Source organism: Tetrahymena thermophila, assembly GCF_000189635.1.
Source record: "Tetrahymena thermophila SB210 genomic scaffold scf_8254747, whole genome shotgun sequence".
Classification (NCBI taxonomy): domain Eukaryota; phylum Ciliophora; class Oligohymenophorea; order Hymenostomatida; family Tetrahymenidae; genus Tetrahymena; species Tetrahymena thermophila.
The window spans coordinates 772,520-797,195 of NW_002476507.1; the positions used below are offsets into that span (position 1 = coordinate 772,520).

A 24,676-nucleotide genomic window follows, 5' to 3' on the forward strand; every position below is an offset into this window, starting at 1 on the left:
AAGTACACTTAGCTCATTTATAAAGAGTCTGTACTCTTGCAAAAAATTTAAAGTCATAAAGTAGTTTATCAAAGGATATATTGACAAAAGTAATAAACAAATAATTGAAAAAATAAAGAGTCCTAGATTCCATAATTTTAGATTATTTGTTTTTGAGATTGATTTTTTTTTAACTTGGGTTTATCCAATATTTTTCCATTCGTTTCTAAGTTACTTTTCGCTATTTCCTTCATTTCTTACCTGATTCTTTTATTCAAAAAATCATTTTTAAAAATATATCCATAAAGAAAAATAATAATCATACAATATAATAATATCAACTTACTTTTCTCAAAACTATTAGCATCTCATCGATTTGCATATTTCTTTTATTTATTAATTCACATGAAAACGTAGCAAATTATTACATAATTTTTTCTTTTAAAAGCTACAATCTAGCGTATATAGGTACTATCACAAAAATGATTAAACCAGATATCGCCATAATTGAGTATGTTCCAATTTAGAGATAAATATTTGTTTAATCCAACTAAGAGAGAGTCCAATTATAAAAATACTAAAAAGAATAAAAATTAAATACAATTATTAACAAAAAACGAAAATTTACATTAGTAATTTGCTAGGTGTTGTTCAAAAGTAACTAAGAATTAAGATGAGTTATTTTTAAAGGTTCTAATCCGTTTATTTAATTAGTATACTACCATAAAATTAAATACAAGTGTTCAAAAACTGAGATAATATTTCCTGACTAAGGGGTTTCTTATGATATTTCATCAAAATAGTCGATTTTTAAATTTAGTATTGACTGACTTGGTAAATTTTATGATTAAATTATTTCTGCGTTATTAAGTGTTTCTCTAAATTAATTAAGTTATGTCTAAGTCCTGTTTGTTAAAGTGTTCTAATCATATATTTGTTAATTGCTTGGATTCATATACTAGCTTAGGTATTGGAATTCTTTTAACATAATTACTTAGCTTAGCTCATACAATATATTTGCTTTTTAATAAAAATAAAATTCAAACTGTTATAATAAATTAATTAAAAAATGATTTACGACCAAAGCTCAAGTATGGTATGATATCTTAAATAGACTATTGCTGTACTAAAAGAGAAAAGAATACAAATAGAGTGAAGAAAAAAAGGAGAAAAAAAGCTAAGTAGCCGATTTTACTTATATTTTAAGAAACAGTTATATTTTTTTAAAATATAAATTTTGAAATTTTATTTTATTTTCTATTATAGGTATCTAACCCTTAATTTAAAAAATTATCTTCATGCTCATGCAGTAAGCTTCTTCTTCTATTTTCTAGATCGTTATTGTTTTCTTAGCTATTTATATTACTTAATATTCTCACATTTTTGTTAATATCTTCGTCTAAGTTTTCATGAGATACCTCGTTTACATCAATCTAAGCACTATCTTAGTCATAAGATTTAGCGTCTTCAGTATTTAAATCTGGGTTTGTAATATCCATATCTGAGAATTATTAGAAAAGAAAAGTTAAAATACTTGTAACCTATAAAAAAACAAAAATTCTTTTTCTAATAAAAAAATTTACTTTTTTTTGGAAGGACGTAATTCTTTTTTTGTACTTAAAATAGCATTCTTATAGATTGCTTTCGAATTTTATCTATTTATAGTAACAGTTTATTTTAGTCAGTCATAAATCTAAATGAAGTTATATACAAATATTTTAAAATTTTACCTTGCTCTTTGGTTATAAATTTCTTCTAAGATACTTTAGAGCTTTTTAAATCATTGTCCTTTTCTTTAAATGTGTCTGTTTATGATCCAGCTTCATGGTATGAGTTTTCTTGGTAAAAAGTTTTAACATGTTCATTTAGCTCTTCTTCAATTTCTTAATTTTCTTTTTCATCGTAATGGTCATCTAAATTTTCAGAGTTATCAAGTTTATTATTCGATATCTCATTTGATTATTAAGTAATGTTATTTTCAGAGCTTATTTAATTAGATTTATCTAATTATTCACTTTATATTTAAATTTCTTCAATTTTATCAATTTATTCCATTTATACTTGTTATAATTTAATTATCTTTTCATGATTTTAAACATTTTAACTCAATAAAGAGAAACGGTTATCTATTTAATTAAATTAATTTTACATTTAAATTTCAATAATTAAATAAATAGTTTGTTACTTTGCTGATTTTAATTAAACTAAAAGTTAGATTAAGTGTCACTTGATAATTTTCTTGTGTTGCTTTTTATATATTAAGAATCAATTGCATCATACGTTTTAAACTAATCTATTGTTTTATGATATTATATCTCAGATTAAATGTCATTTATTAAGTGGCTTTCACTTTTATCTCTCTCATTATCAATATCAGGATTAAATGTTTAAATTGATTTAAAGGATCTTTTTTTTTATTGAATCTATTTAAAGCTTTAATTAAATAAAAAACGTAAATTTTTAAATGTATTAAATATGTTTACTACCTACTGATTGAAGGTTGTTTACTATTATTAGCTTATTCTTTTTCATAGTCTTATTATATTTTGTGCTACTCTTAAGCATATTCCTCTTTATTTAAAGTTTTATTGCTCTCAGTTTTTACTGACATTTTAGAATTAGATTAAATTTGTTCACTACTTTTGATTTATTCTTATTTTTAAGCTTCAGATTACTAATGATTTAAATTTTCTTAACTTTAATTTTGAATATTTTTTTCTAAAGCTGAAATGTTTTAAAAAATATTTAAATTTTGGTTTTTGTTTTAAAGACCCTCTTTATATTAAATGTAATCTAAAACATTGAAAGTTTATATAATACTATCTTCTCTAAATTCAGCTTATTATTCTTCATTAGAAATACTTTCTTAGCTAGACGAATCATCATCATCACTGTTTGAACTTTACAATTTATGTAAAGTATCTTTATTTTAATTGTGTTCTATTTGTTCTTTTTCAATAAAGTTACTATCTTTTTTATTAAATTCAATATTTTAAATCTCATTATTTAGCTCACTGATATTTCTATTTGAATTAAATTTATTTTATTGAATTTTAAACTAAGAACCGATTTCTGAAATATTTTTATCTATTTAATGACCTGATATTTAAGTTTAATTGTCACTTACAGTTTAATAAGACATAATTCTTTCAGAATATTCTTAAACTTAGTTATTTTTAAATGGAGAGCTTAACTCTTCAGTATAATTCGCTTATTATAAAACATTTTTATTGTCAGAATTAAGTTAAATTTTTTGTATTGAACTTAAAGATGAATTCGTTACCCTTTATTTGTCTTAATTTTATTCAGTATTTTATATAGAAACACTATTCATTTTATTAGATTTATTTTTGTCAATTTATATTTCTTATTTATTTAATTATTTCATGGACTTTGATTTTTATTTTTCATCATCAGCTCTAGTTTAAAATGTAAGAATCCTATCAGAGTCCTAAATGAATTAGTTTTAATTGTTGTTTAATTTCGAATTATTTTCAGGATTAAATGTTTAAATCCGATCTAATTCCCCCCTAGACTAAAATTTAGTTGACTCTATAACCTAAAAATCATCATTTATGACTGTTACGGTAGGTTATTTAATTTCCTAAAGTGTTTCCTAGTTTTATTTTTGTTTGCTTGAGTTTTCTTATTATTGATTAAATTTTTTATTATTTAAATTTAAAGGTTAAACATCAACTTCATCATTAATTTAGTTTAACTATTATAAATTTTCCTAGGTAGCATTAGAAATTTATTTTTTTAAGCTTAAAGAATTTATTTGCTCTTCTAACTCTAAATCGTGATGTGTGTGTCTTTTTGAATTAGCAATAAAAGAATGAGAACAATAATTAAACGATTGATTTTTTCTAAATGTCTCACTTTGCTTATAAATTTTAATAAGTTTAAAATTAATTACTGCAATAAAATTCAATTATTTTACTTGATCTGATTCTTTGAAATTCTCTTAATGAAAATTCGATAACTACTATTCTTAGTTATCTAAACAACTAAACTATTATATGAGCCTTAGTGAATTATTTATTAAGGTTTTTCTCATATCTGCTGGTTTTTAGCTTTTAATTGATACTTATTCATCAAAAGATTCCTTACTATCTATTTCTTAAATTTAATCTTTTGATTAAAATTTATCACTTTTTTATGAATTTGCTGTTTCGAATTTATTTAGGCTAAATTGATTTTAATGACTATTTAAACTGACTTTTTTATCATATTATTAACTTTAATCGTTTTTTTAATATTAATTTGAATTTCTTTTTTCTTTATCTAAATAAAATTCTACTTTTTTATTATTTTGAAAAGATAACCTTGAGCTACTGTTAAACGTTTATGCATCTTTAATAGATGGATTAGACTTCATTAAAAATTAAATAGGGTCTTCAATTTCAAATTTTTCATCGCTGCTTGTAGTTTGATATTCATCTTCATGTATTTTCGTTTTGTTTGGTAACAGAGATTTATTTACAATGAAATTTTACTAAGAGCCTTCTTTACTGTCCATAACTAAAAAAAACCAGTAAAAATAAGTAAAATGTTTAATTAAAAAACCTTACGTTTTGTTTCTTTTGCAAGCCTTTAAAATTTTCTAAACGATGACTGACTGTGTTGCCCTTATTCGCCCTGCTCAATAATCTCAAAAGTTTTTTTTAGTTATGCCCCTCCAATAAAAATAGATACCTAAGTTATATTTTATTTAAAATTTTAACTTTCATATACGATATTTAAATAGTTTTTTTTACACCCATTTTTGAACTTAGTTATTGTTTTAAAGTTGACATACTTGTTAATCTTTCTCCTGGTTTGTATATTTTTTTTATCCTTGTTATTTCTATTTCTTTATAAATTTCTCCAATTTATGTTTTGCGGATCTTCAAATTTATGTCGATATCTAGTATACCACAATTAGAAGCTAAAGCAAACATAAAAAACCATCCTATATCTTTGCCATTCTTTAGCATTTTGTTGTTTTTTTTAAATATATTACAGTGATTTGCAGTTTTTGGATAAAGCATAATTGTCCCTATTTTATTTCGATCTTTGTCTTCTTAGTTTAAAACTTCCATTAGTGGTATTAGCTTATTAATGTCTAAACCTTATAACTTACCTATTTAGTCATAAATGAGTTTGTGTAAAATTAATACATATTTTAATAATTAAATTACTTTAGTTATCGCCTAATACCTATTTGAAGCATATTTTGTAAAGTGTTTTTGTTATATTTTGTATCGTGAATGTTTTGCCTCTCAAAGAGTATTTTTAATCAATAAGGATGTATTAATTAGATTAATTATTTACTCTTTATATGATGGCAGATACTCCAAAATCCTTGCATTTTCCAAAAATTTAAAGCTTTAATTAAAGTACAATAGGAAATATGTAGTTTTTGCTATCCTTTGCAAAAAATTAGTAACGATTTTATTCTTTAAAATTTGCATCTTTTGAGCCTAATAGAAAGCCATTTTTTATAACATTTTTTATTATTTAGTCATGAAACTTAGCTATGAAAGAAGGAATAATTAAGTTAATGCTTTAATGTACCAATTCAGATGGAGGCTTGCCTATGATTTTTTCTGAATTCCTAGTTACTCTTTTTTAGAATAAATTAAAAAACAAATACTTGAAAAATAAAATTACAATTTAACTTGTCCAATTTATTAAAGAAGAGAAACAAATAAGATACAGTTTCTTTAATCACAGATATTTAGGTCTAGTTCAGAAAATTACATAACATTAAATAGCTATTAACTTTTTATAATATTCTGTATATTGCATATTCTTAAATCGAAAATATGAGTGTAGGCATTTAAGTAGTATTGTAACTAAGAGCTATTTGGATTAATTTAATATACATATAAAAAATATTTCTCAAGTTCTTCAATATCATGCACAAGACGTGCACCTATTTATTAAATATAAAATATATTAGCTATTAATTTTAATCTTACTAATTTTATTTACTCTTTTAATGAAGGTTGTATAAATCAATAAAGTCATTGCTCAAATAGTTGTTAATATATTTGAGCTAATTTAAACATTTAAAAAGGTTTTAGTCAATATTTTAAAGTAAAAAATCATATTTAATTCCATCAAGCAAATTACTTTTTAAAATATTTCTTAGTTTTTGCTAATTATCAAACCTAATTTGTGCTTTCATTTTTAAGTCAGCTAAAATCATTTAATAGTGTAAAGAAAGTTTCTTTTAATGTATCATTTCATATTCTATGAGTAAAATAAGTGCATTCATTGGAGATTCACTTATTTCTACTTAATAAGCAAGGAAATAAAATGTTGAGCATATGTTTTCTGAGAATTTAAGTTTACTGTCTAGATAATTCTCATTAAGATATAAATGAATAAGTTTTTTTCTAACTTCAAAAGCTTAATTATTATCAATATTTTTTAGAATTTAACTTAAATCTTTACAAGAGCACTCTGTTGTGTTTCTCGAATTTTAGCCATCTTGTTATTATAACATAATAGAGCCTTTGCTATATACAAATTTTCCCAGTACTTTATTTTGATTGCATTTATCCATATGTCGATTAAGAATACTTTCAAATATTACCCCTTTATCTGTATCCAAATATGTTGAATGCTAAATATTCAAAATTGAATGCATAATACTCCTTAAATGTATATCAACCTTTTAAGGATCAGTTAGATCAGTAAAATTCATGTGAGGTAGTCTAAACTCTATAAATCTAAGGATATAAGTAGCTATTTACCATATAATCGGAATCGAAATAACTAGTATTGCTGATAGATCAGTTTAAGAAGTAAAGTAAGATGATAATAAAAGTATCAAATGAAGCAACAATCTAATACATGAAATTTAAAAGTAGAAGCGAGCAATTTAATAATCATAAAATATCATATTCTTCCAGAAAGAATACAAATCTATCAAAGAAAAAGCCATTTGAATAATAAAAACTATTGTTGGAGAACTTAAAACTGATATCCAAATGTCGCTTATTATTATAATTTTTGAAGCTATGGATTTTCTTCTAGCGAGTTTATCGTTCTTAGTTTAAAAACTATAAGTGAAGTCATGATGAACTAAGAGCAATCCAAATATCAGTACACATATCGTATTGAATATACTCAACATCATGCCAATCAAAGTTACACTGCTATTATTTGAACTGTTTGTACTGTTTCCTATACTTTAAACTGAATTATCTACATAGGTATACCCAAATAAATACATTTAGCTAGCTCTCATTATTGGAATAATTAAAATATATCTGTAAAATATAAAGAGAGACATAACTATTTTGTTTGTGAAGTTTACAATTTTAGTGCTAAATCCAAAAAATACTAACTATAAAGTTATACAACCAATCAGAGAAGCATTTATGATAGCTGAAGCTATAATGAATTAAAACTATATTCCACCTATAATATTCATTGTATTTGAATAATTAAAGAGAGGATATATTAAAAAATACTATAGAACCTACTGCAGATTGCTTAATATTATTTGATCATTGATTGAATTAGTATGATTTTAAATAAATGAGGATGAAGTAATTGATATACAAAATAATTACAAAAAGTAGACACTCAAAAAAAGATATGCTTGAAAGCTTGATCTGTTAAAAGGGACTACTAATTTATAAAAATTTTAAGTATAATAATCAAATAACCTCTCTTTAAGTTTTATTTTAGTATTCAGCATTTTTCTTTTAACAATTATTGTATTATAATAACTTTCTATTAGCTTTAAATTCTCTGCTCTTCTAATTTATTATTATATTAAGTAAAATGATTATTTTGATAATGAAAAGATAAATGATTTCATTTCTAAAATGACATACATATTATTCAAAGTGAAGCTTGATGAGAATGATAAACAAGAAGTCTCCCTTGTTGTATTTATTTATTTTTAATTTATAACTAAATTTTGAAAAATCTCTATATTTTTGTTAAATTAATAGAAGATTTTTTGATTTATACTTGTTAAATTTGAAAAGGTAGAATTAGAAATCTCTACTTCTTAATTGCTTATTTGCTTTCTTTGTAAACTGTATTCTCTTGTTATAAATAAAAATATTAAATCTGTTAAATTATTTACTAACTATTTGAAAATACGTTAAGTTTAAACCAAAAAATTATTTGCAAACTAAATTAAACAATTTTAGTTATTTATTCCAATAAATTTTACTTATTAAAATCATTTTTTTTATAAATTTAATTTAAAAAATTAAATTAATCAAGATGTTTTTTTTTAATTTTTTGTTTTTATATTATATAATAAAGAATATTCTTATTTTTCCTTCTGTATTTATTTGTGTTGAATTATTAAATAGCTATTATAATTGTTTATTATTTTTTAATAGATTTATGTATGGAATTAATTTTTAGTTAGTTAATTTTAAAATTATTTTTAATATAAAAAGTTAGTTTTATTTAATATTTTTACCTTAATATTTATAAATAATTAAATTGTCTATTATTACTAATCACTCCATAATTTAATTTTTAAGTTCTATCTGGATTATTTGATAAAGTTTAAACTATAAAAAAAAACAATAATTTTCATTATTATTATTATTATTAAAATACTAGCATATTTGTAACATCACAAAAAAATAATTTATTAAATTTAATTTTTAATAACTTCAATTTTATAATTAAGTATATTAAACTATTTTTCAAAATATATTTTAAATTTTAATATTAGTTATCATATATTTGCTTATTAAAGAATATTTGATGCTTTTCTCAATATTTTAAATCAAATTTTATTTGAAAATACATTTTCAGAAAAATAATAAATAATAATTTTGAAAATATAAAAAAACAAAATATTTTTCAAAATTAATAAAGTAAATTAAATAAATAAAATTTTATTTATTTTAATTTTTTATTAATTAAATTCTAAACCATATCATTTATAAAAGCTTAATGATTAAGATCTAATTAGAAAAATGCTTAGAAATCTCAAAAATTTTATTATTTTTTTTTCAATTGTTTGTAGTTGAGATTGATCTTTTGTTGAAATTATAATGTAATTTGCTAAAGAAAAAAATTGAGCTAAATTTTTATTCAGAAAACAAATTTAAGTTATTTTTAAACGAAGCAAAATCATACAAAATAAGAGTGTTTGTTGTGGTTGAATAATAGTTATTCTTTGAAAATGAATTTTTAGATAGAATATTTGTATCTAAAGAATTAATTTCTAACTAAAATAAAATAAGTAAATTCGAAATGATTGATTAATTGAAGGCTAGTATTATTTTTTAGAGAAATTTGAATTAATATTAATCTTAACGTTTTTATGATTATCGTTTTTTAAATTAAATAATTATGCATTCAAAATTAATGTCTATTTCTGATAATAACTAATAGCTACCAAAATAAATAAGTTCCAAAAAAGCTTGCTTGCAGAAAAAATTTTAATTTTCAGCAATGAATAAATATTTCTTCTAGTGTTTAAAAAATTTTCAATATTAATCAAATGTATGATCTATTACTAGAGTTAAAAATATTATCATTTAATTATTTATTACGGTAAATGTCTTAAAGAATTTTTTTAAAAAACCAAGAAATTTATGAATCAATATCTGTTTTATTTTTTAAATAATACGAGTAAGAAAAATGAATTGTGCAACATCAAAAATTATTAGAATCAAAAATTTAATAAAAACATATTCTCCTATGCTAAATAAATTGATATATTTTCATCGCATGCATAACTAATTGTCTTTTTCTTTTAAAACTAATTAATAATTGTTTATCTATTTTCCAATATTAAAAACTCTCTTAAAACAAATGTAATATATTTTGATAAAAAATTAAATGAGATAGATTGATTAAAAAAGACAATTAATTGTTAAGAGAGGGAAAAAATCCAAAGTATTAATTTTTGATATGAACGAAAAAACAATTAATTAAACTTAATGAACTATTTCTTCTTTTATCAAAAAAGAAGGAAAAATAAAGTTAAAGCTTTCTCATAGTTTTTTTTTCAATTTGACCTTCTTAATAAATATTACTTTTATATATGTATTATCAATATCTATCTCTCGTTATTAATTTTTCTGTTTACCAATAATCATGTCTATAGATTACAAGTAAAAATAAATAAATAGAAAAAACGTAATTATTAAAATGATAAAAAAGGGGTCAGAAATCTAAAAAAAAATAATTTTATGTCTTCAATAAGATAATCTTATTAATGATTTTCATAAATTTAAATAAATTATTGACTTAGTAAATGAATTGATTTTGATGTAAAATACTTCATTTTTGATCTTAAAGCAACAGTAAATTATCTTTTAATTCTTTTTCTTGAATTGACTACATATGAAGGGTGATAAAGATAAAAGAGAATCTAATATAATCTTTGATAAATTAATAGAAAGAAAAAATCAAACAAAAAACTACTCAATAAAAGAAAATACTAACAAAGAAATTTTGTATAATAAATTAATTGGCAATTAACATACATCCTTACATAAATACATTTAATAAAAGAAACAATTGCTTGATTAAAATTTGATTTCTTTTTCTAATATTATCTAATTTAAGCTTAAAATACTGCTATCTGAATATAATACTGCCATTTTAAATCTAAAATACGCTCACTCATAACGATACAAGAACAAAATAATATCATTAATCTGGTTTCTAAAACTATAAATAATCTCTATAAGTAAAAATTCATCTGGTGAAATAACATAAAAGAATCAAGACCTCTTGATAGCATCGAGGCAGAAAAGATCATCAACATAAATAATTTTATCTAAAAGCTGCAATACTTACAGAAAATCATACATATTATATGGGTTAGGATTGCTGTACGAATCGTTTGAAAACATAGTTTTTTACAGGTTAACGCAACCAAACAGATACAACAAGCGCATTCGCTTAGACTACTTTTAATCCCTTTAAGAACAGTCTCTGCATTTCTTTCCTATACTTACTTACAGGGAAGCAAGTAGTCATTCAAAATAATTTGAAAATGATTCTTCAATTAGCAGAATAGTGTAGTAAGAATCACATTTGTTGCTACTTTGATCCAGATTATTTACAAAAATAACACAGCCTCATAGAGTATTAGAGCCCAGGTTCTTCATTTAATCGCAATAGCTTGGCAGAAGCTTTTTGGACAGACTTAGAATACTTCTATGAAGAAGACATATGGAATGAAATTTTTTAATTTAAAGTAATATTACTTATTGAAACGCAAGGTAAAGGGAAGCATGCCCTTACGATAACTCGCTGCATGGACCCATCTAGAGGAAATTATTTTATTGTATACGATTTTTTAAATCGTAACAGATAATATCGTGAAAAAGTCTTTTAAGATGAATCATCATTGAATGGCTATCTTAATACCATAGGAGAGCACTTTTATGTCTCTTATTCACCCTAGCCGTTATCTATCAAGCTTTTAACATTTTAATTTATTGATGATAAAACAGAGAGCGACATAGAGAATATAATCATCAATAATAGCTAAATGACTAATAAGAGCACTAGTAAAAATAATAACATGAACGCTATTAATATTAATTAAACATCATAGTATTCTATTTAATAATAAATATAGCCTTAACAATAAATTACATGCTAAGCCTCTATTTAATAGCAACACCAAGAGTAATAGAAGCAAGAAAACATAATTCCCTTACATATACAACTCCAGTAACTCCCGTAAGTTCAAGGAAAATCATGCAATTTGAATAGCTTATAGTCTATCCACTCTATGCAATCTCTTAATTAAAATAGAGGTTCAATTCCTTTAAAAATGAATAGAAACTCGAGTTAGTGTACACCTTCAGAAATACAAACAAATCAACCAAGTTAATCAATATGCACTTTACAATAATTTCCACAACACTCATGCAATAGCTAAGGCTAGTTTGTAAATTAGTAAAGGATGATCTAGTTGTAATATTTAAATTAAAATGACCAAAAATATAATTATTCTGTTCCTTCTGATGCATTCCATAAAAACAAGGTAATTAATTAAAGTTGCTCAAAAAATCATGAATTTTACTACAATCTTAATTCATAATCTACTGGAATTCCTCCAAGTAAATGCAGTTGCGGGTTTTAAATCAATAGTAATACTAATTAAATAAATATTAACTCAAGCTGGGAAGTAGAAAATGGCTTAGAAGTAAATGAATTCAACTACTATTAAAATAACGCAATTAATGGTAATTAAAATGCAGATGATCCTGAAATATTAGAAAACGGCTAATCTAGCGACTCAAACTCTATTCAACTTAATCAAGAAGATAATTAAATTTTAGAAGAAAACGGTGACAACCCTCACAGTTTTCATTTTTAGAATAATGGAATCATACACTTTGGAGCAGAGAATGACCATGAAGATTTTCTAAGTGACGATGCTTCTGAAATTCAAATTTGCATACAATCTGCATAAGACTTGTATTGAAATATATATTTGATAAAAAACTAGTTATTATATGATGCATGCTTACTTTGTTAAATAATGACAATTTTTAGCTTATTTTTTCTCACTTAAAAATAGAATAATTAGCCATAAAAATTATTGGTTAAATTATTTTTCTTTGTAAACCTCAAAAAGTAAATAGCAAAAGAACGAACGAACGTATGATTGAGCGAATTAACTATATAACTAATAATAAAAACTAATAACTAAATATACTTACTACAAAATTTTGAAAAATTAGTAAACGAAAAAAAATTAATATTCTTAATTTAAATCCTTATCCTCTAATACTGTCAAAAAAACAAAATAAACAAAAAAAAAACAAACAATAAATTATTAATATTTTCTTAATTATAATCATGGATTTTAAGCCTTATTTGCAGCTGTTTCAAAATCTCTCAAACATTCTTCTTATTCTGTAATAAATTTGCTATCCTAAATAAAGTACATTCTTCGACTTATTACCTGAAATTGCAATATTTCCATTCATTTTAAACATATTTTAGAAAACATTAATCCAAAAAAAACATAGTAATCAAACACATTCATTAGTTCTGTCTGTCAATTTCTCCTCCAAAAATGTCAATAATAAATTAAGTCTAGTACGCACATATAAACTATCACAAAATTATTTAAATTTTCTTAACTACTTTGATTACTTAAATATTATCTTAATAAAAGGAACAAATATTGAATTAGAAAAGTAAGAAAATATACTAAATTAATTTTTTAAATATTTTAATCCAATTGTATATTTCTCTAATTAAATAGAAATTTACTAATATATAAATATATCTATTAATTTTCACTATAACTACTAATTATAATTACTTTATATTAAATTATTATACGTATATTTAACTTTATATTGTAAATTCTCTTTCACCTTAAAAAAAAATCGTTTTTAATTTAAATTTTTATAATTTAATAGAAATAAAGTTTACATATTTTACTATTTCACTCTCCTACATATTTATTTTTTAATTCATATTTCTGTTTTACTTATTATTTACATATTTTGTTTTAAAATCTAATAAAGATTTTAATTCCGTAGTAAAAGCAGATTAATTTTATAATTATAATAGTTAAATTAAAAATTATCATATTGTATTCAAAAATTATTATTTTGCTTATTTTTTATTATTGATTGAACTGATTACACATTATATTTAAGATTATGATTATCAAATAACTTTTTTGTTATAATATGAAACTATATAAAATAAAATAGTTAATTATTATTCCAATTATAATAAAATTTATCTATAAATACAAAATACTTTAAAAAATAAAATTCAAGTTTTAAGAATTTTGTTAAAAAAAATAATAATATACTTTATTTTTTATTTTTTTATATTACTCTATTGTATAAAATCTTTTTTTATAAATTTAATATATAATAAAAATAATCTGAAAGGATGGTAATTACTATTCTTAAGCGAGATAATTTACAATATTTAGATTATGATTTTAAATTTTTGAAAACTAATATTGCATAAAAATAACATAAAACCAGGCAATTAATTCAACAAATAACTCTTCTTTTAAAAACAAAGTGAAAAAGGGGAATAGTAAAATTTAAAAAATATATATATTTCTGATACTAAAAGACAAATTGTAAAAACAATTGCTGTCAATTTTTGTAAAGATGAAAAATTTTAAGTACTAATTAATGTTTAATTAACTAAGTCAGCTTTTATCAAATTAGAAATCATGTGGTAATTGTTGGATAAAAAGTCAATCAGAATAGTTGGTAATTAAAAAAAACTTACAAGTTAATATTATAAAACCTTGAAAAATAAATTAAAATTTTTTATTATTATTATTATTAATAATAATGTGCCAAATATTATATTTTATAATAATTGAATTAGTTATAGTACTTTATTACGTAGTTGATCAAATCATAAATCGCATTGATTTTTAAATATAATATTAGATATGAATTTTCAAAAAAGCCTCGAATTACTACTGCATTATATATGATAAAGTAATTTATTTAATCATTATTATTTTGCTTTAAACATTATTATTCCTATATCTTCATCTCTATATAATTCGTCATACTCTGACTCACTGACATATTCAAATTCAAAATTATTTTCTATTCGTTTAATTATTTACCTCTCTGATTCCTTTCTGATATTATAAACTAATATAAAAACACAACCTTTAATCATCAAACTTAATTCATCAATTGTTTCTAGTAATTTTAAAGAGTTAGCATCATCATACATCAAATCTGAACCTAAAATTATGTCAAAATGCTAATATTATTTTATTATCTCTTTTAAATTATCAAAGTTCTCCTTTCCCCATTCTAATGAATTATTTTCTACTTAAACACTTTTTAAGATATTTTTTACATTTATTTCAACATTATTCCTCAATAGATCCTAATTCTATTTCATATCAGTTAGAATAACCTTCTGTGGATTAAAAATTGTAGTTAATAATCCAGCTACTCCTGTCCCAGAACCCAATTCTAGTATTGATTTTCCATTAAAAAATCCTTACTTGTGTATCTTATCATAATTTTTTTCTAAGTAATGTGCAAAAACTAGTGCAGCATCCCAAACTGAACCAGCATGTCCATAATCTAAATTCTATTATATTTCTATTTTTTTATCTTTAATTTCAAAAACTCTGCTGATCATTCTACTCTATAAAAATAATTTTTGATAAGCTTTTATAGTATTAATTTAAAATTTTTGCGATATTTTAGGAATTTGTGTTAATAAATAATTGAAAATTATGATATTTTTAATTTAAAATTTGATATTTTCATAATATAATTTTTAAAATAATAATGTACTTTTTTATATATTTTCCTACTTTAATTTTAATTAAAACTATTTTTAAAAATTAATTACAGATACCAAAATTAATTTATTTTATTTCAACATATTGAAAGTAAAAGATTAATAATATTAAATTCAAATTAATTAAAAAATTATAAGAAATATATATTATCATAATAAATTAAAAGATGTTTTAAATTTAAAATTATGTTTAAATTGTTTGAATTTATTTTAATAAAATACTATTATGATATTTCGTTAAAATTTTTAACAAAAAATAAAGTATTATTGATTAACTCGATAAGAATAAAGTACATAAAAGAATCATAATATGGAAGAAACTTTGAAAATAAGCAAATTATATTGTATTCTATTAAAAATACTTTTTAAATTTTAATTCTTTAAATTTTTTAAAATATTTATTACAAAAGCTCGTTTATTACTCATTCACTGTGGCTTTGGAGTTAACTTAGGTTTACTCTATTGCTATAGACTGTTTGATTACTCTATAGGTGCTTACAAAAATTTGTCTACAGAATATTACTGAGAATAAGTAGCAATTTATACTTCTTTGTCCCATTTAAATCTAAATGGCATCCATCTCATCAAATGAGGATGAACAGGAACTCCAGGTTAACCAGCATCTTTGTAAATTTTATTTAGATAATTCATGTCAGTGCATATAATGACTTATCCTTATGCATACTTTATCATATTTTTTTATTCCTATTTTAAATTAGGTTAATTATTTAATGTTAAAAATAATAATAAATAAAGAAACATACACAAGTCCAAATAATATCTTTTTCCATAATTCCAGTCTCTCTTGTTATATCTTATATACTAAAATTAAAATCAGCGGGTTTTGATTTAATGTATTCAATTATTCTTTGTGACCACCAACTCAAGTAGCTCACCCTTCCTAAATCAGAGAGAGGTCTTTCTGGAGTTCCTACCTTTCCCTCAATAAGTGAGAGTTCATATGAAAAACTTATTAAAAATTTGCCATATCCTTTTCTTTAATGACAAGGAAGTACTAATATACAGGACAAGTTAAACCCATTAGGACATTCTTTCCACTAAATTATTAGTTTTTACAAATTAAATTAATCATAAATTAAAATCTTAATACATTCATAAGCAATAAATAAATATTCAATATAAATACTTTTGAAAAATACCCAACAATATGACTGCCTTCTTCATCGTTTTCACAAAAAACATATATCAAAAAAGGATCTAAACTGTAATAGAGGTTCTTATGGTCTAAGAAAAGCTTGCTTAGATATCCAAGATTTTCAGTATATACCTAATTTTTTTTACCATCAACTTCAAACATAGATACAGATTATTTTCTTGTGTCATCTCTGTAAATTTCATCACCTGGTGGGTGGGTTAATTTGCATATTTTTTTGTGTCTATCAAGCTCATTTTGAGTAATATAAAAACTTAAGCAAAACTCACATATATATAAAGCTTCTAAGTTGTGGTATCCCTTTGGATAAGGAGAGTAATACCATGTCTCACATGAGTATTTTCCAATTTAAATTCTTTCTATTGTCTTCACTTTAGTAGCTATCATATGTGCCTGCAGTGAAGCCTCATCCATGCCTTTATATTTAATTACATTATAGTTATTTATTTTGTGTTTTTCAATTTATGAGAAAAAGTTTAATAAGTTAAATTAAGTATTTTAAATTAATTATAAACAATTATTATGGATAAAGAAATTGTTTAAGTTTTATCTTTTATCAGTATGTCAAAAAGATGAAAAAGGTAGAGATCTTTTTAATAAATAAACAATAAAAATAATAATAACCTTCATGTTCATCATTCTCTTCTTTGTCTTATTTCTAATCTTCTCCCTTTTTCTTTTTTTTAAGATGCTAATCCGAGTATAGTTCATTTGTCTATTTTATGAATAGTAAATTTTAATTTCATCAAATTAACAATTTCTTTTTTTATTATAAATGGAAGCTTTTTTTAATTCTTTGTTAGTTTGGCATTTTTCAAACTAAAATATTAAAGGCATTTAAATATTAAATTACAAGTTCTATTTTTGCTCGTGTTACCCATTAGTCATTTCTCCTATTGAATCCTTCAAAATGACAATAATAATCATATGAATAATCGTTTCTTTCCTTTTTTCCATCAAAATCTAAATATGATAAATAATAAAAAATATTGTTAAACTAAACTTCTCCTAAATTAGCTGCTTTATCAAAATATTTTTAAAGATATCATTTTACCTTATAAAAAATTCTGTTTTATTATATTTGATAATTATTTTTGTAAATTTCATAAAATTTCGGATTAAAAATACTATTTACCTTTACTTTCTCTACATTCAATAATCCTTGCTTTAGCTTTTTAACCATTCTTCATGGTTGCAATAACATAATAGTTGCTATCAAGAGCACCTTCATAAATCTAATTCAAATTTATGTTTAAGATTTGCTTTTTATCTCCTAATTCTTTTCCTAATGCTTCCTTCCCCTTTCCTTTTCTCTTAGCTGCCATTTCTATTAGTTATTAGATTTCAATCTTTCTAACTCAATAACAATTCAATAATTGATAGCGTCTAAATAAATTTCCGCTCTTTTTATCCGAATTCGCAAATTTAATTAAAATTTCCCTTCTTTTTAAGAGGTTTTTGATAAGAAAAGCCTTAGAAATTTATTGAAATCAATATTATATGAGAGCCATTAAACAAATAATCTATTGATTTTTTAAATATAAAATTTAAGTTTGAATGATATATGATATTATCATTTTTTAATTGCACTTCTTCATTTTTTTTCTTAAAATTGATTTTTAAAATACAAAAATAATTTTCAAGGTTGACGAGTTGGTATTTCTACTTTAAATTTATGTTTCTTTAATTATTTCTAAAGTTAATTAAAATTATTTTAGAAAAATCATTTAAAATTAGATAGTATTAATTTTCAAATTTCAAAAAATTTCAAATAAAGTAATTTAATTAATTAATTAATTTTTTAAAGCTAATAAGAGTATTTTTCATAACAATCTTAGTGTTAAAAAATTTTAAAAACATAGTAAACAAAATTTTAGTAAATTTATTGATATTTTTAATTGATTGATTATCACATAAAGTACAAAAATAATTAATATTTATAAAGTGCAACAAGTATAATTTGTTTTTTCTTATTTTAGAGCTTGAGAAAAAAAAACATTCAACCTCGATATTTATCTTCAACTTATTTTTTAAAAGTATAAAACTTAAATATTTTAATTAATGATTTTTCTAATCCATCCATTAATTCATTGATTGTTTATTTATTGAATAACAAATATTTTTGATAATCTAGCATTTGAATATTCTTTTTATTTATATTTGCAATCTAAGATTTTATATTTATAATTATTGAGTTTATTTTTTTAATACTATTTATGCTTATTGAATTCTTAGAAGTAACTAAAGTATTTAATTAAATAATTGAATAACTATATCAATAAATAAATATCTGAAGGATTAAAAGTTATTCATTTTTATTTAAAGATGTAGTTCATTCTAAATACTTCTAAATTATAACAAAGTAATAAATATTTTGATAGTTTATTTATTTATTTAAGTAAGTAAGTAAGTTGTTTTAGGAATATAATTGTTATTTATTTATTTACTTTGTAATTTATTACAATAAGGAAATTATTTTTTTTATCTTTATTTCTAAGTAGTTTTGATTTAATTCATGAATCATTCATTTCGGTCTAAGATTTTTCGTTCGATTTAGGATTAGATTTCTTTAAGTTGATAACATTATTTGTTGAATTTACATACTTGTATTAATCTTAGTAACAAAAGTGAAGAGTAGGATTGTATTTAGGATATACAGGTTCTTCAACAGCAATCCATTTAGGTTTGTGCGGAACCCAATGTATATCTTAGGAATGTATTTTGAATTCTCTTTTTCCGCATTCATCATATATCTATTGCAGCTTTTTTTGATCTGTGCATATAATTATATCTCCTTAATAATATTTTATCAATTTCTTTTGTTCCTAATAATAAAATTATATTAAAGAAAATCAATTAATAAATGTTCTATTTTTATTTATTAAAAAATTACTAGTGTCCAAAGAATATCCTTCTCTATAATACCTGTAGTTTAAGATAAGCTTTTTAAACTAAAATCTTTATCATTTTCTACCATCTAATTTATATATTCTATGATACGTTATGTCCACCAACTTAAGTAGCTTGCTTTTCCTATATATTTTAATAAACAACGAAAAAACATTTTTAAACTATTTGGATTTTTAATTTAAATTTAAGAAAACAATTTTTGCATATTTTTAAATTCAGTGATTATTTTTTATAATCATAGTAAATAATATCAAATTGAAAATCAAACCAAGATCTGAAAGTGGTCTCTCAGGTGTTCCAAGCTTTCCTTCGATTATAGATAACTAATAGGAAAAACTTATTAAGAATTTTCCATAACCCTTTCTCTAATGACAAGGTAAAACAAGGATGCAAGAAAGATTTTATCCTTCAGGTGTACGTTACTTTATAAAAAATGTATTAGTTTGCTGTGATTAAATAAAACATTATAAAAATTGCTTACCTTACCATCATCTTAGCTTTTTTCCTAAGTTGTGAATAAAAAATAAATTAAAAAAATTTATTTATAAATGTTCAGTAATTAATTACTTTAGAAAAGTATCCAACAATATGGCTACCTTCTTCATCATTTTCACATAAAACATAGAATATAAAAGGCTCCATATCTCTCCATAAAGTTTTATGATCTAAAAAGAGTTTAGCCAAATAAGCCAAATTTTCTCCATAAACTTTATTTTTTTTGCCATCAACCTCAAACATAGATACTTTATTATCTTCATCTCTATAAATCTCTTCTCCAGGAGGATGCTTATGTAAGCATCTCTTAGAATGTCTATCCATTTCGGACTATGTCAAAAAGAAATTTAAACAAAACTCACAAATATACAAATATTCTATATTGTGAAATCCTTTAGGGTAAGGAGAGTAATACCAAGTATCACAAGACAACTTTCCTATTTTTATTTTTTCTATTGTTTTTATTTTAGTAGCTTCCCTATGTCTCTCTATATCTTCTTCATTGCAACCTATGTATTTATTAAATAAATTGTTATAAAATATTTTAATAATAAACAGGTTTTGCTTGCTTTATAGGGTAAAAGCAATATAAATATAAAGTGATTTAGTCTTTTTAAAACTTTTAATTAATTTTTCTTTTAAATTCTGTTTAAAATTTTTAATTTAAAATTTGGTAAGGTCTACTAGAATTTAAAATTGAGCAATTTTTAAAAAAAATTATAAACTTATAATTTAAATCTATAAAAATCTATAATATACCTTCATGTTCATGATTCTCTTCTGTTTCTATTTTTTTGATAGCAGCTCCCTTACCATGATGCTTTTATTCTGAATATAATTCAGTTGTCTATTTAAAAATAAGATAAGATTTTATCTAATGTGTAATTTTAATTTGGGTTTTTTTTTTAAATTAATATTCCTATTTTATCATCTAAACTTATTTTTATTATTTAGGAGGGAAGGGACTTGTTATCCCTTTTTTTATTGAAATTAAAATTTTCTTGAATATGATCACTTAAAAAATACACTAATTAATTACTCTCTATCTCGCTTTAAAATGAATTTTATATTTTTTTGTATGAAGTTATTGATGCCCTAATATGCTTAGAAAGAATTTTTTTGTGTGTATTTAATAGAAAGATAACAGTGCTAAATAATTTAAAGCATTAAATGCTCTTTTAAACATATTAGAACGAGAAGGATAATAAGCGATTCAGAAATATCAAAAAAAAGCAAGATCAAAGAAAATTTATAAATATTAAGAATGAATTTTTACAGGCTAAATTTATCTACGGGTAACCCAACAATCATTTCTTCTATCTAAATCAATAAAATGGACATAATAGTCATAAGATGAATCAGTTTTTTTGCCACCATTATAACCTTTATATAAAAAATTTAAGTGAAAGCTCTTCCTTATTTAGATAAAATGCAATTCGATTATTTATGTAATTGTAATTGTCAAAATACTTTTTGATAATCTGCATGATAAAATCTTAGCTTTTCTTTGACTGCTATCTTTTAAAGTCACATAGATATAATATTTATTTGTCAAACTTCCTTCAAAAGTTTCTGCTAAATCCTTTTTTTCACCATCTACAAATTCTGATCCTATTTTTCCATTTTTTGCTTTACCCTTTTTTGCAAACATGCTTGCTTACTTATTAATTTTATTTATTAAAGGCTTGAAGCTACTTTTTTTATGTATTTTGCTTATGAATCCTTCTACTTAAATTATTTTTTGTTTGGGAAGAAGATCAAAAAGAAAATTAATAAAATCAAATTTTAAATATTGTTAAAAACTTGCATTAATAATATATCTATCTATCTTTCTATCTATTTTAAATTAAAGGAATATCTTTGTGGCTACTATCCATATATATATTCTTTTATTCTAAGAAATATTCTTTCTTTCTATTTATTTACTTATTTATTATTTTTGTTCTATTTTATTTAAAAAAATATTTTTTTGTATTGTTGATTATAAACTCTTTTAATATTTTAATTATTAAATTCATTTAGTTGTTATGTTTATCTTTTAAATAAATAAATTTTTTCTTTATGATTTCAACAATAAGAGTAAAAAATTTAATTAATTAACTCTTTTTCTATTATAAGAAAAAAGAAATATCTAAAATCTTACAAAAATTTATATAAAACAATGGATTTCATTTTTATTGCTGATTGATTAGATAAAAATAAATTTATAGTTAGTTATTTGAGTTTTAATATTCTTGCTTAATTAGCATTAACTTTTTATATTGAATTTAGTTTTCATAAAACATACTGGATTAACCATTAAATATGAAATATTTATTTTACAATACAATTAATTATTTTTATCGTCCATCCAAAATTTATTATAAATAAATAAATTACAATTAATTGTGATTATTCTGAAATAGTATTTAAGATTAAATTAATATCAAAAGTGAATGGTTTAAAATGTTATATTTATAAAAGTGTGTTAATGAATCAACTATTTTTTTTATGTGTGTGCAAAAACAACTAAAAAAATCTCTTAGAATTAAAACCTCTCATTCATGAAAATATCAATTAATTAATGAATTTATCTGTTCATTGATTTATATGCATCAAATTAATGTCCATGAATCATCTATCTTTTTGATCTTGCCTTTGTTTTATTTGTTTCAGTACTTTCTTTGTCTGCGTATTACAAATAGAACAATTATAAGACCATTGATTTATATAATATTTGTTATATCTTTTAAATAAAATTTCAAGAAAATAATTTAGATTAGCAAAAAAGATCAAGAAAATCACCTATCTACTTAAAATAAATAATCACCTAATATAAAAGCAATAGTTTATAAAGCTCAAATGCGTCGTAATAATTAAGTTCCACAAAAGTAATTAATAAGCTAGTGGGCTGAAGGTCCAGTTAGCGACTAAGTCCTTGAACCAGGCCATGGACGTGGAATTTTCTGTCTTTCTATTTAAGGTGACTCATTAGTGACAGGTTCTGCTGATCATGGTTTAAGAGAATATAATATGTAAAATAACTAACATTTACAAAAAATAAAATTGCCAAATCTAATTTTATTCTATTATGATTTTTTAAATAACTATTTAAATTCATCTTTATATAACAGATCTAACAATTCTTATAAGCGTGAATTGTTTGCTAAAAAGTTTGGACATACTGAATGGGTAACTAGTGTAGATCATTTATAAGATGGAAGAGTAATTTCTGCAGGTATGGATAGTTAACTATGCCTTTGGGACAGAACAGGTGTAAGATGTGATCATATCCGTGGTCATGAGTAAAATATATAAATACTTACTTTTGTAGGATTTTTTATAACTTTTTAAATAATTTATTTTTAGTGGAAGTATTACTAAAGTTTTGGTTGATGAAAACAATGTAGCAGTTAGTGCTTCTTATGATTGTACTCTCTGTATATGGTAAGAAAATATAATAAATTTAATTTCAAAATTAGATAAAGATTTGATAGCTAACTTTGCATTAAAATGGTCAGAAAAAAATTAAACTATTTATTAATAATAATAGGGATCTTTAATCTAAAAATTAAGCAGCTAGACTTCATGGACCACATAAAGATGCTGTTTTAGATTTTACTTGGAATAATTCTTTAGTTGTAAGTGGTGATAAGCAAGGTGTTATTGCAATTTGGGTATCAATCAATTATTTTTACCATTTCAATAAGTAATACATTTTTTAATATGAAAAAAATTAGGATATTAACTCTTAGACTGCAATAAAGCAAGCAAAAATTCACAAAGGAGCTGTCTCACAAGTAATCTTATATTCAGATGGAAACAATCATAACTATATAATATCTGCAGGGTTAAATGTATAAATATTTTTAAAATAAAATTGTAAATTTAAAAATCACAATAAATAGGATGGTATTGTAGCATTCTAAGACATGAGAACAAATAAACTAGTTTATAATGAATAATTACATAGAGGAGCTATAAATGGATTGCAAACTAATCTTGGTGGTTAAGGTTAATAATTTTATAAAATTATCTTTTAAGTTTTATAAAAATAAAATAAAATTTTTTAACTAGTTAATCAAAGTTTAAAGCTATATATTCTTAAATAAATGTATTTTTAATAAAAATAGTTATCACTGGTAGTGCTGATAAGACTTTAAGAGTAATTGATATATAAAGTGGCTTCAAGCCATTGGCAAATATGAAAGCTACTGATGCTGTATTTTGCATAGAAACAATTTATAATTTAACAGTTGCAGGCTGTGGTGATGGTAATGTGTTATGCTTTGAAAACGACACAGGCAAATGCCTATATGGGTAATAAATATTTATATTTTTAATAGTTTTAAAAATATTTATTCAATTAAAAGTTTTGGTGCTATGAGCTAAGGTGTAGTTAGATGCATGAAAATAAATGAGAACAGTACAAAGTAAAAAAAATTTTATATTGATCATTTATTAATATAATCAATTAAAAAAATATTAGACTAGTAGCTTGTGGAGACGATTTTAGCCCAATGGTTATAAGTTACGTTTGAAAAGAAATTAAAAAGTAGTAAAATAAAATGATGTTATAATTAATTTACAGAATGTTAATTAATAAGCTTAAAAAAAAAATTATCAATAAATAATTTATTAAAATTTAAATAAAATAATATAATATATATATATAAGAAATAAGTACTTAGCTTTCATATTTCATTTAATCTAATAAAAAATTATGCAAATAACTTCATAATTAACATAATAACTAAATATAAGTTTGAAAATTAAATCATGCAAATATTTTGTAGAAAAATAATTATTATTTTGAAAAAAAATTCAAGAAACCTTTTTTTAATAATAAACTATTTGTTTTTTTATTGT

General features: G+C 22.1%; 6 protein-coding genes across 6 annotated transcripts; 2 read left to right on the forward strand and 4 right to left on the reverse strand. All coding sequences in view use genetic code 6, as the record gives it.

Annotated features, from left to right (window-relative positions):
- Window positions 1-316: 316 nt before the first annotated feature.
- On the reverse strand, window positions 317-6,472 carry TTHERM_00145700 (transmembrane protein, putative; the record flags this gene model as incomplete). Its single annotated transcript, XM_001011210.2, has 13 exons — window positions 317-556; window positions 608-999; window positions 1,058-1,480; window positions 1,563-1,634; window positions 1,710-2,105; window positions 2,165-2,412; window positions 2,466-3,862; window positions 3,920-4,500; window positions 4,551-4,674; window positions 4,737-5,101; window positions 5,160-5,584; window positions 5,632-5,896; window positions 5,956-6,472. The coding sequence occupies 13 exons, from the start codon at window positions 6,470-6,472 to the stop codon at window positions 317-319; spliced, it is 5,445 nt and encodes a 1,814-aa protein (XP_001011210.2).
- A 4,311-nt stretch (window positions 6,473-10,783) lies between these two features.
- Window positions 10,784-12,409, forward strand: TTHERM_00145710 (hypothetical protein; the record flags this gene model as incomplete). Its single annotated transcript, XM_001011211.3, has 1 exon — window positions 10,784-12,409. The coding sequence occupies one exon, from the start codon at window positions 10,784-10,786 to the stop codon at window positions 12,407-12,409; it is 1,626 nt and encodes a 541-aa protein (XP_001011211.2).
- A 2,021-nt stretch (window positions 12,410-14,430) lies between these two features.
- TTHERM_000145729 (methyltransferase) lies at window positions 14,431-15,084 on the reverse strand (the record flags this gene model as incomplete). Its single annotated transcript, XM_012796362.1, has 1 exon — window positions 14,431-15,084. The coding sequence occupies one exon, from the start codon at window positions 15,082-15,084 to the stop codon at window positions 14,431-14,433; it is 654 nt and encodes a 217-aa protein (XP_012651816.1).
- Window positions 15,085-15,675: 591 nt separating this feature from the next.
- Window positions 15,676-17,748, reverse strand: TTHERM_00145730 (MOZ/SAS family protein; the record flags this gene model as incomplete). The annotated part of the gene is made up of 6 exons (XM_001011213.2): window positions 15,676-15,954; window positions 16,014-16,307; window positions 16,397-16,839; window positions 17,048-17,138; window positions 17,277-17,386; window positions 17,559-17,748. The coding sequence occupies 6 exons, from the start codon at window positions 17,746-17,748 to the stop codon at window positions 15,676-15,678; spliced, it is 1,407 nt and encodes a 468-aa protein (XP_001011213.2).
- Window positions 17,749-18,441: 693 nt separating this feature from the next.
- On the reverse strand, window positions 18,442-21,479 carry TTHERM_00145740 (MOZ/SAS family protein; the record flags this gene model as incomplete). The annotated part of the gene is made up of 9 exons (XM_001011214.3): window positions 18,442-18,445; window positions 19,028-19,248; window positions 19,317-19,456; window positions 19,602-19,755; window positions 19,815-19,838; window positions 19,901-20,337; window positions 20,588-20,675; window positions 21,105-21,211; window positions 21,299-21,479. 9 exons carry the CDS (start codon window positions 21,477-21,479, stop codon window positions 18,442-18,444), a joined length of 1,356 nt encoding a protein of 451 aa, XP_001011214.2.
- Window positions 21,480-22,669: 1,190 nt separating this feature from the next.
- TTHERM_00145750 (WD domain, G-beta repeat protein) lies at window positions 22,670-24,348 on the forward strand (the record flags this gene model as incomplete). Its single annotated transcript, XM_001011215.3, has 9 exons — window positions 22,670-22,842; window positions 22,942-23,112; window positions 23,177-23,254; window positions 23,361-23,484; window positions 23,548-23,664; window positions 23,716-23,821; window positions 23,941-24,127; window positions 24,181-24,240; window positions 24,297-24,348. The coding sequence occupies 9 exons, from the start codon at window positions 22,670-22,672 to the stop codon at window positions 24,346-24,348; spliced, it is 1,068 nt and encodes a 355-aa protein (XP_001011215.2).
- Window positions 24,349-24,676: the final 328 nt, after the last annotated feature.